Below are 13,349 nucleotides of genomic sequence, written 5' to 3'. Positions count from 1 at the left end.
TTAAGCCTTTCCCTCTTGTCCTGTCACTACCTGACCTTGCAAAAAGCCTCTCCATCTATCTTGTAGCCTCCCTAAGGTACTGTAAAGCAGCAATTAGGTCACCCCAAAACCTTTTCTTTTCCAGGCTGGACAAGCCCAATTCTCTTAGCTTTTTCTCATAGAAGAGGTGCTCCATCCCTCTAATCAGATTAGTGGCCCTCCTCTAGACTCCCTCCAACAGTTCCATGTCCTTCTTGTGCTGAAGACTGGGTGCAGCACTGCACGTGGGTTCTCACCAGAGTGCAGGGACAGAATCCCCTCCCTGGCCCTGCTGCCCATGCTGCTTTGGATGTAGCCCACAACATGTTTGGCTTTCTGGGCTGTGAGTGCCCATGGCTGGGTCATGTCCAGCCTCTCATCCACCAGCACCCCCGAGTCCTTCTCATCAGGGCTGCTCCAATTTTAGTTTAGATGTTCATACGTCCTCACAAAAGTTTACTATGATTTAAACAGTACTCACAAATTCAGTGGAAAATTAAAATATGGTGTTTTACCTGATATAAAGGCCTACACCCACCTAGTAAGCAAATGAATATAACATCATGAGACACTCCAAGACACAGTTTATGTTGCACTTGGAAGCCCAGCTGCTTATCAATTTTCAAGTAAGAGAAAGCAAATGCAAGACTTGTGATCTCCAGAACACTACTTCACGAGCAAGTTTTAGTGACATAGTTCACAAGACAGCAACCTGCTTCTCATTCAGGGCAAAATTCACATGAAGTAGTCAAATCTGGAGTTGTTCCTGTACTGCCATTTCTTCCTTTACAAAAATAAGATTTTTTTTTTTATTCCAAATTATAGGTATCTTGAACAGAGTGTCCAAATGTACCACACCTACACCCCCCACCCACAGCCCTGTTTCCTAGGTACTGGGTTAAAAATTAACTATAAGCCTTGCAGTAATTCAGGAGAGGACATAAATTTTGCAGCTTCATAAAAGACAGCAGTAAGCCCTTATTTTCTGGGTATTGCATATTAACCATGCTGAATGGGAGCAGAGGTGATACAAGCTTAGTAATGCATTTCTCTGTAAGAAAGTAGAAATTGCTTCAGACTGAGTATCCCACTCTGACTGTATGAACTAACTATAAATCTGAGAGGCATTATAGGATTTAAAATTGACATTTAAAATATTGCCAGCATCGGTGGTAAAACTAGTCAGAAACACTTCAACGTACTTTCTAATGGACATAATACTTAGACCATCTCTCAGACCCCCAGAGAAATTTTGAAATGCAAAAGGTGTTAGAAAGTGATGGAGAGCCACCACATACCAGTTTTACTTACTAACACTTCCTGAAAGTGAGGATACATGACAAAGCTTAGAAACATATTTATTAATATGCTTTTTCCCCTGATGTAATAGCTTTCCACAAAGTCCCCATCTAACAATGCAGATGTCTAGTCCATGTGCTCTGGCTTTAGTTAAGTGACTGAAAATGATACCTTGGGGTTGATCTGTTACCATGCAAACACACTGAAGACAGGCCACAAACTAGAATAAGACATTACCAGCACTTTTAATGTATCAATTTATTGCATATGTCAGTACATAAAAATAGAAAAGTGTTTTTTGTAAAATTAACTTTATTGTAAAAACCAACTAGAATGATAATGTAAAACTTTGCCACAATTAGCACATATACAATAACATTTATGCTTTGTCTACAAAACTTAAGAATACTTCATAAGACAGTTTTGGCTTACCTATATATTAAAGAAAAATCAAATAAAAAGCTTGCATCTCATAATCAGTGACTGTTTCTGAATTCAAAACATAAGTGTTATTTAGAACTTCAAAATGCTATCTCTATTTACATTTCTGTGGGGTTCTACTCTAAATTATACAAGCAGGATGGCATTGCAAATTATACCTAATGGGATACATTAGGCTGATCCCACTACATGCAAGAGGCACTGATTTTATATTTGGCAGAAGTGCCCCTAGCAAAATTGCCTGTCATTAACAAAAATAAAAATGTATTTTTCAAGAATTGATGAAATACAAATGGAGGTACGTCTGCATCTTTTTGCTAACAGAAAAGACCATACCTTGGACTCTCAATTCTGCCTTGCATTCTTCACTGTGAACATCCAACACGACCCAATTATTAGCTTAGAGATGCTGATATGCATATTTTGTATAAATAGTAAATCCTTCTGCCCTTCAGCTGACAGATTGTCCATAGCCTACCAAACGCATTTGTGCTCTATTTCTAATTTTACCTGAGAAATGGACATGAGGGCAGCTAAACCAGTTAATGTTTCTCCAGAAGAAAGCACAGCTTAACTCTGCATTTCACAGTTCAGAAACAAATTCTGGGAATGTAAACTTGGGTTAGTAGGAAGCCTCAAGTATTTCCACTAATTAAAACCACAATGTGTGCACACACAAGGTTTTATGCTTTCTTACAAGGAACTCTACTGCTACAGATGTTCAACTCCTGACCCCTCCCTGGGAACCTTGTTTTTACCTTGTTTTTTATTTTTTTTCTTAAACTTAAATTTCTTCTTAGAAAACAGAAAATTCCTTTAATGAAGATACTTAAACTAAGACTTTCTTACAAACCTGTGAAAAGAACTCAACTTCTTCCCAAACTAAAAATTTATATCCACAGGACAAATATTTGGGAAACATCAATACACAAATGGATAACTGTTATGGGAAAACATATAATGGAATTAAATAAAATAAATGCAACAGTATCACAACACACCATTTGGCAATTTAAAGTTATTATTACTATGTTGCTTGCAGTTCAGTTTTTAGCAGCAGATAACTGTGGTTTCCATCACACAGTCCATGAAATAAAAACAAGTCTTCACTTGTCAGAACAAATTTCCTCCCCCTTCTTTCCCCCTCCCTCCCTTAAAGAATTGTATGCAGAGCAGTGAAAAACTTGCATAAAAACATCACTTCCCTCCTATTTTCCTTCCGTGGACTTCATAACCAATGCAATGAAAAACAGCATAATAACATTCACTCACAAATGTATGTGGCCAACCCATTAAGTGAGAAACAAAACTGTGCATATGTGGAAGGTGGAAGAAACCACACAAATGTAAAGGATGCATATATGACAATTGAGTCAACTCACACACAATACCTGCAAAATTAAAGTTTCATACTTATATCCTGCAGACAATACAGTGAAAACACATATGGCTTGATAATAAAAAGTAATGTTTAGATACAGCCCACTTTGAAGTTTCAGATTGCCATAATCTAACACTACCCATTTGCCTTTGTCTTAGCAACTGTGTGCTCAAATAGGAATACTTCATTTGCATACAAGTACCACATAATACTAGGGGTATTCTGGGGTTGGGAGTTTTGATTGGTGGCAAGTGGGGTTAAATGCCATGTTACTTTAGAAATTGATGCTTTGTGAACACCCTCCCCTCCCCCACCCCCCCACTGCGCCCAATGGTATTTAATGTCAAGATATGACAACTTCTGAAACAATTACTTTCTCTTCATTCTGTCTCCAAAAATTAATCTACTCTTCTGGCTTCATCAACTGAATTTTAGAAAAGCAGTATTTGACTGCTAGTTTTCCTTCTCTCCCTCCACCTCTATTCTAAAGCAATGTAAAGTAAACTAAACAACCTACGCAAGCAGCTCTCATCTCACTGTAGAATACATCAGGGAAAGGCAATGTGACATCTATCAACTCCTTTCTGCTGTACAAACACAGCCTCATCTCCCAGCCCCCAGCCAGACTTCTCCAATATACTGTGCCCAAGTACCCCTCTCCCCAGAAGAAAAAAAACCCAAAACCACCACTGTAAGGCTGAAAAGATAGTTTTGGTTTCACTCAGATTGAAAAGTATGCTCTATGTTTTTATGTCTATAGATCCACAATCAAATTTTTCCAATCAACTCTACAAAAACCTTAATAAAAGTATCACAAAAGATACTTACCAGAGAAAGCAGCAACTTCTGGTATGTGAATGCTTATTAAAAAAAAATCACGTTTATGAAAAGATGTATCATCCTGTCTACAAACTGCTGACAACTACTACCCACATAAGTACATAAGAACTATAATTCCATTAGGAGGCATAACCATTAAGGCACCAGTTCAGGAAAGCAATTTTATTCAACCAGAGAACTCAAGCACAAGCTTAAAATATGACTGTCCCTCAGGAAACAGATTTTAAGTGTGTGCTGAGATGCTTTTCTGAATCAGGACAACATGGCAGAAAAGTTTACTTAAAAATTTGAATCCAAAGGGCAACTTTAAAGATTGTGTGGAAGATTTTCCAATTTGTTCTATTAAAAAAAAATATTTTGAAGAGGCAAACTCAGCTGCAGCAGATGAGTAATTAATCCTGCAGAAGAGATTTAAACAGTTCCCACACTCCATTAGAGACTAAGCTAACAGCATGTCTTTGATCACAGAATCAAGGTTGGAAGAGACCTTCAAGGTCATGTAGTACTATCATCAACCTAACACAACCATAATTACCCCTAAACCATATTCCCAAGTGCCACATCCAGATGACTTGAATAATGCCAGAGCTGGTGATTCCACTACCTGCCTGGGCAACTTAGTCCATTGGCTAACTACTCTTTCAGTGAAATTTGTTTTATAAATCTAATTTGAACCTTCTTTGATGCAAGGCCATTTCCTCTCATCCTTGTAATTGAAATGTGGCAGAAGAGGCTGACCCTCACTTTCCTACAGCCTCCTCTCAAGTGGTTGTAGAGCAATGAGGTCTCCCCCGAGCTACCTTTTCTTTCAACTACACACCACCATATCGCTCAGTGGCTCCTCACACAACTTGTGCTCCAGACCCTTCCCAGCTCTGTTACCCATCTCTGGACTTGCTCCAGCCCCTCAAAGTCTTTCTTGTAGTGAAGGGCCCAGAACTGAGCACAGGACTTGAGGTGTGGCCTCACCAGTGCCAAGTAAAGGGATCACTGCCCTGATCCTTCTGGCCACACTATTTTGATACAGGCCAAGATGCCATTGGCCTTCTTGACCACTTGGACACACTGCAGGCTGACATCCAGGCAGGTGTTGCCCAGCACCTCCAAGTCTCTTTTCTGCTGAGCAGCTCTCAAGCCACTCTTTCCCCAGCCTGTAGTGCTGCATGGGGTTGACTCACGCGCAGGACCCTGCCTTTCATCTTGCTGAACCTTGTGCCCTTGGCCTTGGCTTGTTGCTGGAGTCAATCAGTGTCTGAAGAGCCTTTCTTCCCTCAATGATAGTACCATCTGCTCATTTTCTTTATCCTTACTGTATCAACTGTACACATTTATCTCTAATCATGTGATCACTGGTAATTATTTGAATTTGTTCCTTTAGGAGGTATAAATAAAGGTACAAACATTTAACTACCCCAGCATAAAAATCTGAACACAAAAACCTACTTTTACCTTGTATGACCACCCATTTTGCCTTAAGAATTATCACCTCAAATGCACAAGCAGACTAGTACTACCAAATAGTTTTCCTGTGCATTAGTGAGGAGAGCTTGAGGCAGAAAGGAGCTTAGATTGCACTGATCTCTTTCAGAAAAAGTTACTTCTATTTCCTATAAAGAAATTGCCTGGGTAAAATCCTGAAGTCATGATGTCAGGCACATACAACCTTCTGTGCACTATTATAATACAAACAGCAAATGAAAATAAGGAAAGTATCTTTTCATCTTCAACTGCAGTTTGGCATATATAAGTTTGCATAACCATAGAAACCAGTAATAACCCAGGATAGTATACCTGCAAGTATACTCTACCATTTATGTTATTTTATATTGTTTAGCGCATTAAAATCTTCCCACTTTGCATAATATAAAATTTCAAGAAATAAAACACTAATCTCATGCATGGCACACTTTAAATAAACTCTAGGAGAAGCAAGTAATTATTGTGCTAACCATGGCTGTCCAAAAAGCTCACACATACAGCAGTGAATACCAAAGAGCCTCCTGTTGTTCTAAATACATTCTGTACTACTTTTGTAGCAAGTTTCTTTAATAGCATCTGTTGTACATATCAAACAAGTGGAATATATGGACAGAGATACCAAAAAAGTATGAGAAAGACATAAAATGGTTCATTTACAATGCTGCAAATGTAAAAGTTATCTGGAACACCTTAATAAAATATCAGACCTTTCCAAGTTTAATTTCACTCTTTAGGCAAGTACAGACATGACATACATTTAAAAACAGACATCCTTTTACCACTTATCACAAATCAAGGTACAGTGCAGGTACTTGCCCCACTCCACCCCAAAGGAGAATATCAATTATATTATTGTTACGTTAGATGATGTTTTCGCCACTTCTTCAGGGGAGTGACTCTTTATTACTTCTTTGATGAACTGTTCAAGTGCAGTGAAATAACCCTGGCACTGCCAAGTGTCATTGTGAGTTCCATCAGGAAATATTGCCAATCTCTTAGTCCGAGCTGGGGATAATTCATAAAGTTGCTTCATCATAACTGGTGGAATTAACTGGTCGGACAACCCAGAGATGAAGAGAGAAGGCATTCTGCACTGGGAGATTTTTCTGTAGGATAGAAATTTATTTTTGTAGCACCACAGCGGAAGATACCTCATCGGAAAGAAAGAGAACAAAGTGCTGGCCATGTACGGGATGCTAAGAAAGGTGTTCTCCACCACGATGGCAGAAATCCTATGGGAATTTTCAGAAGCTAAGTGAATAGCTACTGCTCCCCCCAAAGAACGGCCAAAAAGAAAAATTTTTGTTTTATCAAGATCAGACCGAGTCATCACATAGTCTAAGACAGCCTCAGAATCTAAGTACAAGCCTTCTTCGCTTGCTTCTCCTTCGCTTTTGCCATACCCTCTATAATCGACCAGAATTAAGTTTACTTTCAAGTTTACCAGCATCAACAAAGCATTTGGCAACCTGTGGCCAATGTTGCCTGCGTTCCCATGAAAGTAAATGATGGTTGGAGAATACGCTGCATTGTCCCCTGTGTATCTCAGCAGAATAAGATTGAGAAGAACTCCATCTTTGGTTTTGATGAAGATGTTTTCATGTGGTATACCAGTAGGCATAGGAACATAAAGGCGTGATGAAGAGGGCTGTTCAGGAAAGTAAAGCAGAACATCCTGGAACTTATATAATATACCCGCTATTGATACAAATATTAATATAAGGAGTAGAATGCCTCCATACAAGTGAAAAGTCACTATCAAGGGCAATAGACAAATACGGCAGAGACTCCAAGACCAGGAAGCCAAAGCTAGCAGCCATCTTTTAACAAAGGTCCAAAGCATCCATGATTTTTCCATTGTAGAAGTCAGTGATCTTTTACTCCAAGTAAATCCTGCAAAAGAACCCAAATGTATACATATAAATATAGGAAAAATAAAAAGGTAGCAATTTAAGCATTTGTACTTGCAGAAGATTAATGGCAAGTCAATGTATTGCAGCATTAACGTAAAATTTGGTGGCAAACTCCCTTTGAACTTCTGGAAACCATCTGACTGTAAAACAAGCAGAAATGCAATCATAAGGAAAGGCTTTAGAACTCTTCAAAATCCCATTTACAGTATTTCTGCAGGCAGTCCATTAACAGCACTAGAAGACTGGTTGAGTGAGATCACAGTAACTTCTGCTTTCCCTCAGACTTTCCTACAAAACAAGGGAACAACCACACAGACTGTATCACCAGTTTGTCAAAGCTGCTCATGCAAGTAACTCTAGAATTCAGAGAACACAAACAAAAATAGCCCTTATTTCTAAGTTGCTAAGTAGCATGCAGTAAGTCTGTGCACGTCACTCTGCAGCCAGTGGAAGCTCACCACACATCCCAGCACTGCAATGGGTTAGTGGCTGCCTTTCAGCATCTCAATCAACTGAGGTTACAAAGCAACAACTGAACTGCTCAGAAGAGAGAGACTCCTCTAGATACCACATTGTATTTACATTTATGACAGCTTTTTCTTTTTGCTGAATTTTGATTGCTTCTGATTTATAACAATCATTATTCTCTGGTCAATGAAAAGCACTGCTGAAAATACCAAAGATGAAAACAGACTCATGACAAAAGCACACACACAGCATAACATGAGGACAGTTATGTCAACAATAATGGATTAAAGCTTCTTTCCAACCAAAAGTTATGTCTCCCAGCATCCATACAAGATCTTGCAGTATTCACTCCTAGTTCATATGGAAACATATGCCAAACCTACACAAAAACTGCAGAACCATTTAGTCACCACTGAACTGAATAATCACACTACATGGAAGGGACAACACAAACTCACTTGTTTGAGAACACTAAGATTAGTGCTCTTAGTGTGAACACTAAGAGCACTATATGCTCTAAGCTATAAAGCATATAATAGGTACACTTTTGACACAAAGTTATAATCTCCTAAAATGATATAGCACAGCAATAATCTGAATTCAAACTCCAAAGGAGTTTGACACTCAGAGATGCATGCAAGCATTTTATACCAGCCATTTTGTTAGGCTTGAGTGATAAAAGGTGACCTCTGCAGCTACAGCCTTTGCATTCTACAGATATGAGCACCCAATCTGACCAGGAAAACCTGCCATCTCTATTTTATGCAAAAATTAGAAAGAAATCCAAAATAAAAATAAATATGTCATATCTTAAAATTCTTGTATTAACCAAACCCAATGTGATATTAAGCTTTTCTATAGTATATCTACTCCAAATACATAAAACTGGTGAAATATAAAGTAGTCTAAAAGAACAGTTATCTCAACTTTGTTCTCTTATATTATTTATAAATTCATGCTTATTATCCATATCCAAGTATGCACAAACACTGTCTATAGGAAAATTTAATTCTTGTGATCCATTTTCCTTGAAAAAAACTCACAATTATTACAAGACATATAAAGTAATTACTTTAATTTCTAAGATAACTTCCTGAAGAAGTTAACAAACATTTCCTGCATTATATTTCAAGAGTATAAGAACATTGATAATGAGACAGTAAAACCATTTCTCCTTACCTACACTATTCAACATTTTGCTGACTTTCTTGCAAAATGAAAGAAACTGCAAAAATGTTTTCTCAACAAGATATATGCAAGAGTAAGAGACCCACTGTTAAATAAAACTACTAAGAGACAAAGAATTAATAAAAGTGATGAAGTTTTGCAATGGCTATCCCATGTACACTAAGGATTATTATTTGAAGACTGATACTCACAGCTGATTTTATAAGCTATGTTAGTTTCACGAGCAGGGCACCACTTCTATTTTTATTTCAGCAGGATAATATTATCAAAATATTATACTACTGAGATAGTGCTGCTGTGTGATTACTTCTGATATATATATATAGGTATAGGTGTGTGTATATATATATATATATATAGGTATAAACAAATATTTAGCTACTGGAATTGCAAAGCTAGTACATCCTACAACTAAAGCTTAACAAGCAGCAAGTAGTTAATGGGAAGAGCAAACTACACAGCCACAAATGTTTCATGCTCACTACAAATTTAAATAAAAGGTGACCACTTTGACTTATTGAACAATTACGTTACTACTAAAATGTTTTTCCCATCTGTGTAAAACTTCATTTGTTCCATTCATTTCCAGGCCCTTCACATCTTGTTGCAAGATTTGTAAGTTAGGAAACTATGATAAAATTTTTTTCCTAGGTTCCTCCCCACCTTTAAATACCAATTAAAAGATCACTAGAGCAGAAAAGGATGGTTTCTCAAACAAGCCTAGAAGAGACCCTAAGCCAAATCAATATAATCTCATTTTCATAAAGCTACAACCCACACTTTTTGTGGAGCTCCAAGCAACAGACCTTCCAAACACTATCTTGGAAAGCAGAAGATGAAACAAATAGAACAAAATTTCCATTTCAAGGACAGAAATAAAAAGGGCAAGCTAATATAGTAATATTCAGTGAGCAGTAAGGTCAGCACTTTTTGAAGTGCTGAGATTTGAGACTGTTCAACATACTGCAAGACAACACACACACACACACACACACACACACACACACACACACACACACACACACACACACACAAAAAATTTCTTCTTGGTCTTTATTTCCCACTCCTGGTGTGCTGGATGGGAAGTTATAAACCATCAAAGCAGTTTACAATGTAACATCTTATGATGCAAATACTCTATCATGAATTGCAAAGAGCATGTGGTGCATTTCTCTTGCATCTCTGATTTTATGACTAACAGGGGGCCAGAATAATCTGGAAAAGGTGTGAGAGTGGGAGAACAGTGTATGAGACTGATGTAACAGTGTATTGATGTCTGATGCGGTCAGCTTGAGAAACAGAGTAGACCCACCAACCCACCCAGCCTGGACAAACCTGATCCTCTCTCTAGACAAGACTGCTTCTGTTCCTAGACTACAACAATGAGTTGTGGATTTGTCCCATAACATCCTGATGTCCCAGTGATACCAAGAAGCATTCACCCCTTCAAGTTTTTGGAGGGCACTCTTGCTTCACTAAAAAAAAAAATATATTGTTTTTGGAAGAAATATTGTATTACAGCATTGTATTTCATGGAATTGCTGTAACTTTGAAAATAAGATTTTTCTATAACAAGAAGTCACATCCCATTTTACAGCATTCACAGTATTTCACAATCATTGATTATTTAAACTAAGTAAAAGGCTAGGTAAATAAGTATAATGTCATCTAAAATAATTTTTTCCTCTTGTCCCTCTGATAAGGTGCATTAGAAAGGCGAGACTTTGGGAATCCCGATACTTCCTACAACTATTTATTTGGCGATGCTCGTAAGCTTACAAAACAAGCAGAAGACAGTACTGAAATACAAAGCTTTACTGAGGAAACCATGGCCACATAGGAACAGCAATGCAGCCCAACTCAAGGTTAAAACCTAAGGAAAGTAAGACTTGCTGCTGTACCTTTGGCTTAAACTGCCATGGAACTGTATTGTCTCTCAAAACAGAAAGGAAATTTGGAAGTGGTGAGCTTCAGCTTTGAGTTGGGATATACACACCTGTTGATACACACACATACACACCCACCCCCTGTATCTGTACATCTCCACAGCTGACTCCACAGCCTAGGAACTATTGCAGACCTCTATCAGATGAGCTACAAGTCCCAAAATTAGGTAGCCACTGAAAATACAAATCACTCACAATAAAAATTTTCAGGAAAGAAACCTCTTTATGAGCAAGGCATTTTAATAATATTCTACTTTGCCCTAATGCTATTTTTAAATGGCTAACACCATTATCAACTGAAAAAAAAAAGCCCCACAAAAATTCAAGTGTATATTTAAAGTACTAGGGAACAATTTTTCATTCATTTTGAATGGCAGCTGAAATTACTCTTGTATCTGCCCCAGGTTCTGTTGTTTTGCCTTCGTCTGTATTTTTAATATTAAACAGTATTATTTTCATACACTAATCATATCATAAAACATTTACCTTTAGATGTGATGATTTCCCAGGCTTCATCTCTGCCTGAAAGACAATTCCATTTATGAATTTTGAGTAAAATTGTTTTGAATTACACATGTAATTTACTGCTTATCTTGTTACTTGAAAGAAGTTTAAGAAGTGATAAGAGCCAAACCCCCTAAAAAGTACAACTGCTTCACTAATGAAATTGTGCATCTCATGCTCCTCCTCTCAAGCTGAATGCTTGTTTAAAACATTTGATGAACTTGAAAACATCTTATAATGAAGTTCAAGAATCACAATGAAATGTCCTGGACTATATACACAACACAAAGTATAACAATTACAATACTGTAATATTATAATAATATACATATATAACAATAACATAGCATCTATACATAGTCCTTAAAAACATTACATTCTCTCCTTAAAACTAACTTTTATAAGTAGCTTTAAAGTTAGTGCTAAGAAGCACAATCAGGTGTTTAATGGCTGCTTCCTCATTGAAGAGCTTTAAAAAAAAAAAGCCTTAACACTCACTGCAAACCTTTGGATTTCAACACAAACAAACAAACAAAATCAAATATATTTCTTAAGAAATAGCTAACAACATCTGTTTGTCTCCACTTCCTTTTCCTAGACTCTACCTCCTCCAGATGCCCACAAGATTTGCACAAGCATTACATTTACTCATATTTATTCAGAAGACCTCCGGAAGTAGAAATATTAGGTCCTCAACTATAAGAAGTTAGTTTCAGAGGGGGGGAAGTGATCCGGAAGAAAACCTACAAGCTTAATAAGGACCAGAAAAATACACTTTCTTAGTACTAAATTCCTACAGAAACATTCAGTAAAAAATAAAGAAAAAAAATAGGAAAACAACAGCAAAGTAGCGACTCCTAAAAAAGGAAAAAGTACAGTAACAATAATTTAAGCATCACACATTTCATGGCTCTGGCTTTAAAATCAACGAGTCACTTGTCCTGCTCATTTCCAACAGCCAATATCCCCAGCTCTGCATCAAGTTGTACATATCGACAACTGAAAATGTTTTCCCCGTAACTGGCGTGATACTTCTCCTCCCAGCTGACAAACGGTACAAAGTATCATCGTGATTCAATGTCTCGAATTACGATGGTAGTGTGTAAAAAAAACCAAAAAACAAAAAACAAAAACCCAAACAACAACAAACCAAGATTGGCTCTACCTTAACTTGGAACCTTAACTTTCTAGGGACTTAGGCTGCTAAAACACAGCAATTTCGAAGCTTGTTAAATTGCTTCCTTTTTGAGTGACGAGAAACACCCAATTCAGCCTTTTCAAAACAATCACTTGGCCCATTTAGAACACTACAGCTACCATCGGCCCCGCCTTCGACAGGCACCCATTTGCAGGAATTGTTCTATCTGGCAGTGGAGACAAACCGAACAGTGGAGCGAGACCGTGCTGCCAAGAACCTTAAGGTCTCCGGGGCTTCGCAGAGAGGCACCTGCAGGAACTTTTATCGGCACTGTCACGGGAGCAGCGCCTCGGCAGCCACGTTCCGTCGTGCGGGCACAGGAGCCGCACACCGCCCGGGGCAATGTCCCGCCTGCCGCCGCCCTAGGGACGAGCCGCGTTTAGCCCCGGCGAGAACCCAAACCGGACCCCAAACCCGCCGGCCGCCCCCGCCGCCCCCGGCCCGGCGCGGCCTCAGGGGCCGGGACCGCCCCCGTCCCGTGCCGCGGCCGCGGTGGGTCCGAGGCCCGCCAGACCCACCCGCCGCATCCTCCCGGGCGGCCGCCGCCGGTGCCTCGGGCCAGCGCAGACCCCGACGCGCAACTTCAACCACCGCTCCTTCCTCCCGAGGCAGGAAGTCACCGCAGCCGCGGTTCCGCTTCCAGGGCACAGCTCGGCCGTTCTCCCTCGTCTCCC

General features: G+C 38.8%; 1 protein-coding gene across 9 annotated transcripts; it reads right to left on the bottom strand.

The window, feature by feature from the left end:
- Nucleotides 1-5,982: 5,982 nt before the first annotated feature.
- Nucleotides 5,983-13,349, bottom strand: ABHD13 (abhydrolase domain containing 13). 9 transcript variants are annotated; one of them, XM_059839326.1, is made up of 4 exons: nt 13,194-13,347; nt 11,460-11,495; nt 11,052-11,147; nt 5,983-7,351 (listed from the first exon to the last, which is right to left on the bottom strand). In XM_059839326.1, the coding sequence occupies exon 4, from the start codon at nt 7,314-7,316 to the stop codon at nt 6,303-6,305; it is 1,014 nt and encodes a 337-aa protein (XP_059695309.1). In that variant the 5' UTR covers nt 7,317-7,351; nt 11,052-11,147; nt 11,460-11,495; nt 13,194-13,347; the 3' UTR covers nt 5,983-6,302. The 9 variants fall into 9 exon arrangements, with proteins under 9 accessions (XP_059695309.1, XP_059695310.1, XP_059695316.1 ...); XM_059839327.1 differs by lacking the exon at nt 11,052-11,147 and adding an exon at nt 10,363-10,502; XM_059839333.1 differs by having other exon boundaries at nt 11,460-11,491; nt 13,194-13,332.

This window comes from Haemorhous mexicanus, chromosome 2 (assembly GCF_027477595.1).
Source record: "Haemorhous mexicanus isolate bHaeMex1 chromosome 2, bHaeMex1.pri, whole genome shotgun sequence".
In the NCBI taxonomy this organism is placed as follows: Eukaryota; Metazoa; Chordata; class Aves; order Passeriformes; family Fringillidae; genus Haemorhous; species Haemorhous mexicanus.
Note: the sequence above shows the minus strand (reverse complement) of the source record. Positions and strands in the feature narration are given on the sequence as shown.

What these genes read in the sequence shown, in the direction of transcription:
- ABHD13 (XM_059839329.1), bottom strand. Translation starts at nt 7,316, where the DNA reads ATGGAAAAATCATGGATGCTTTGGACCTTTGTTAAAAGATGGCTGCTA.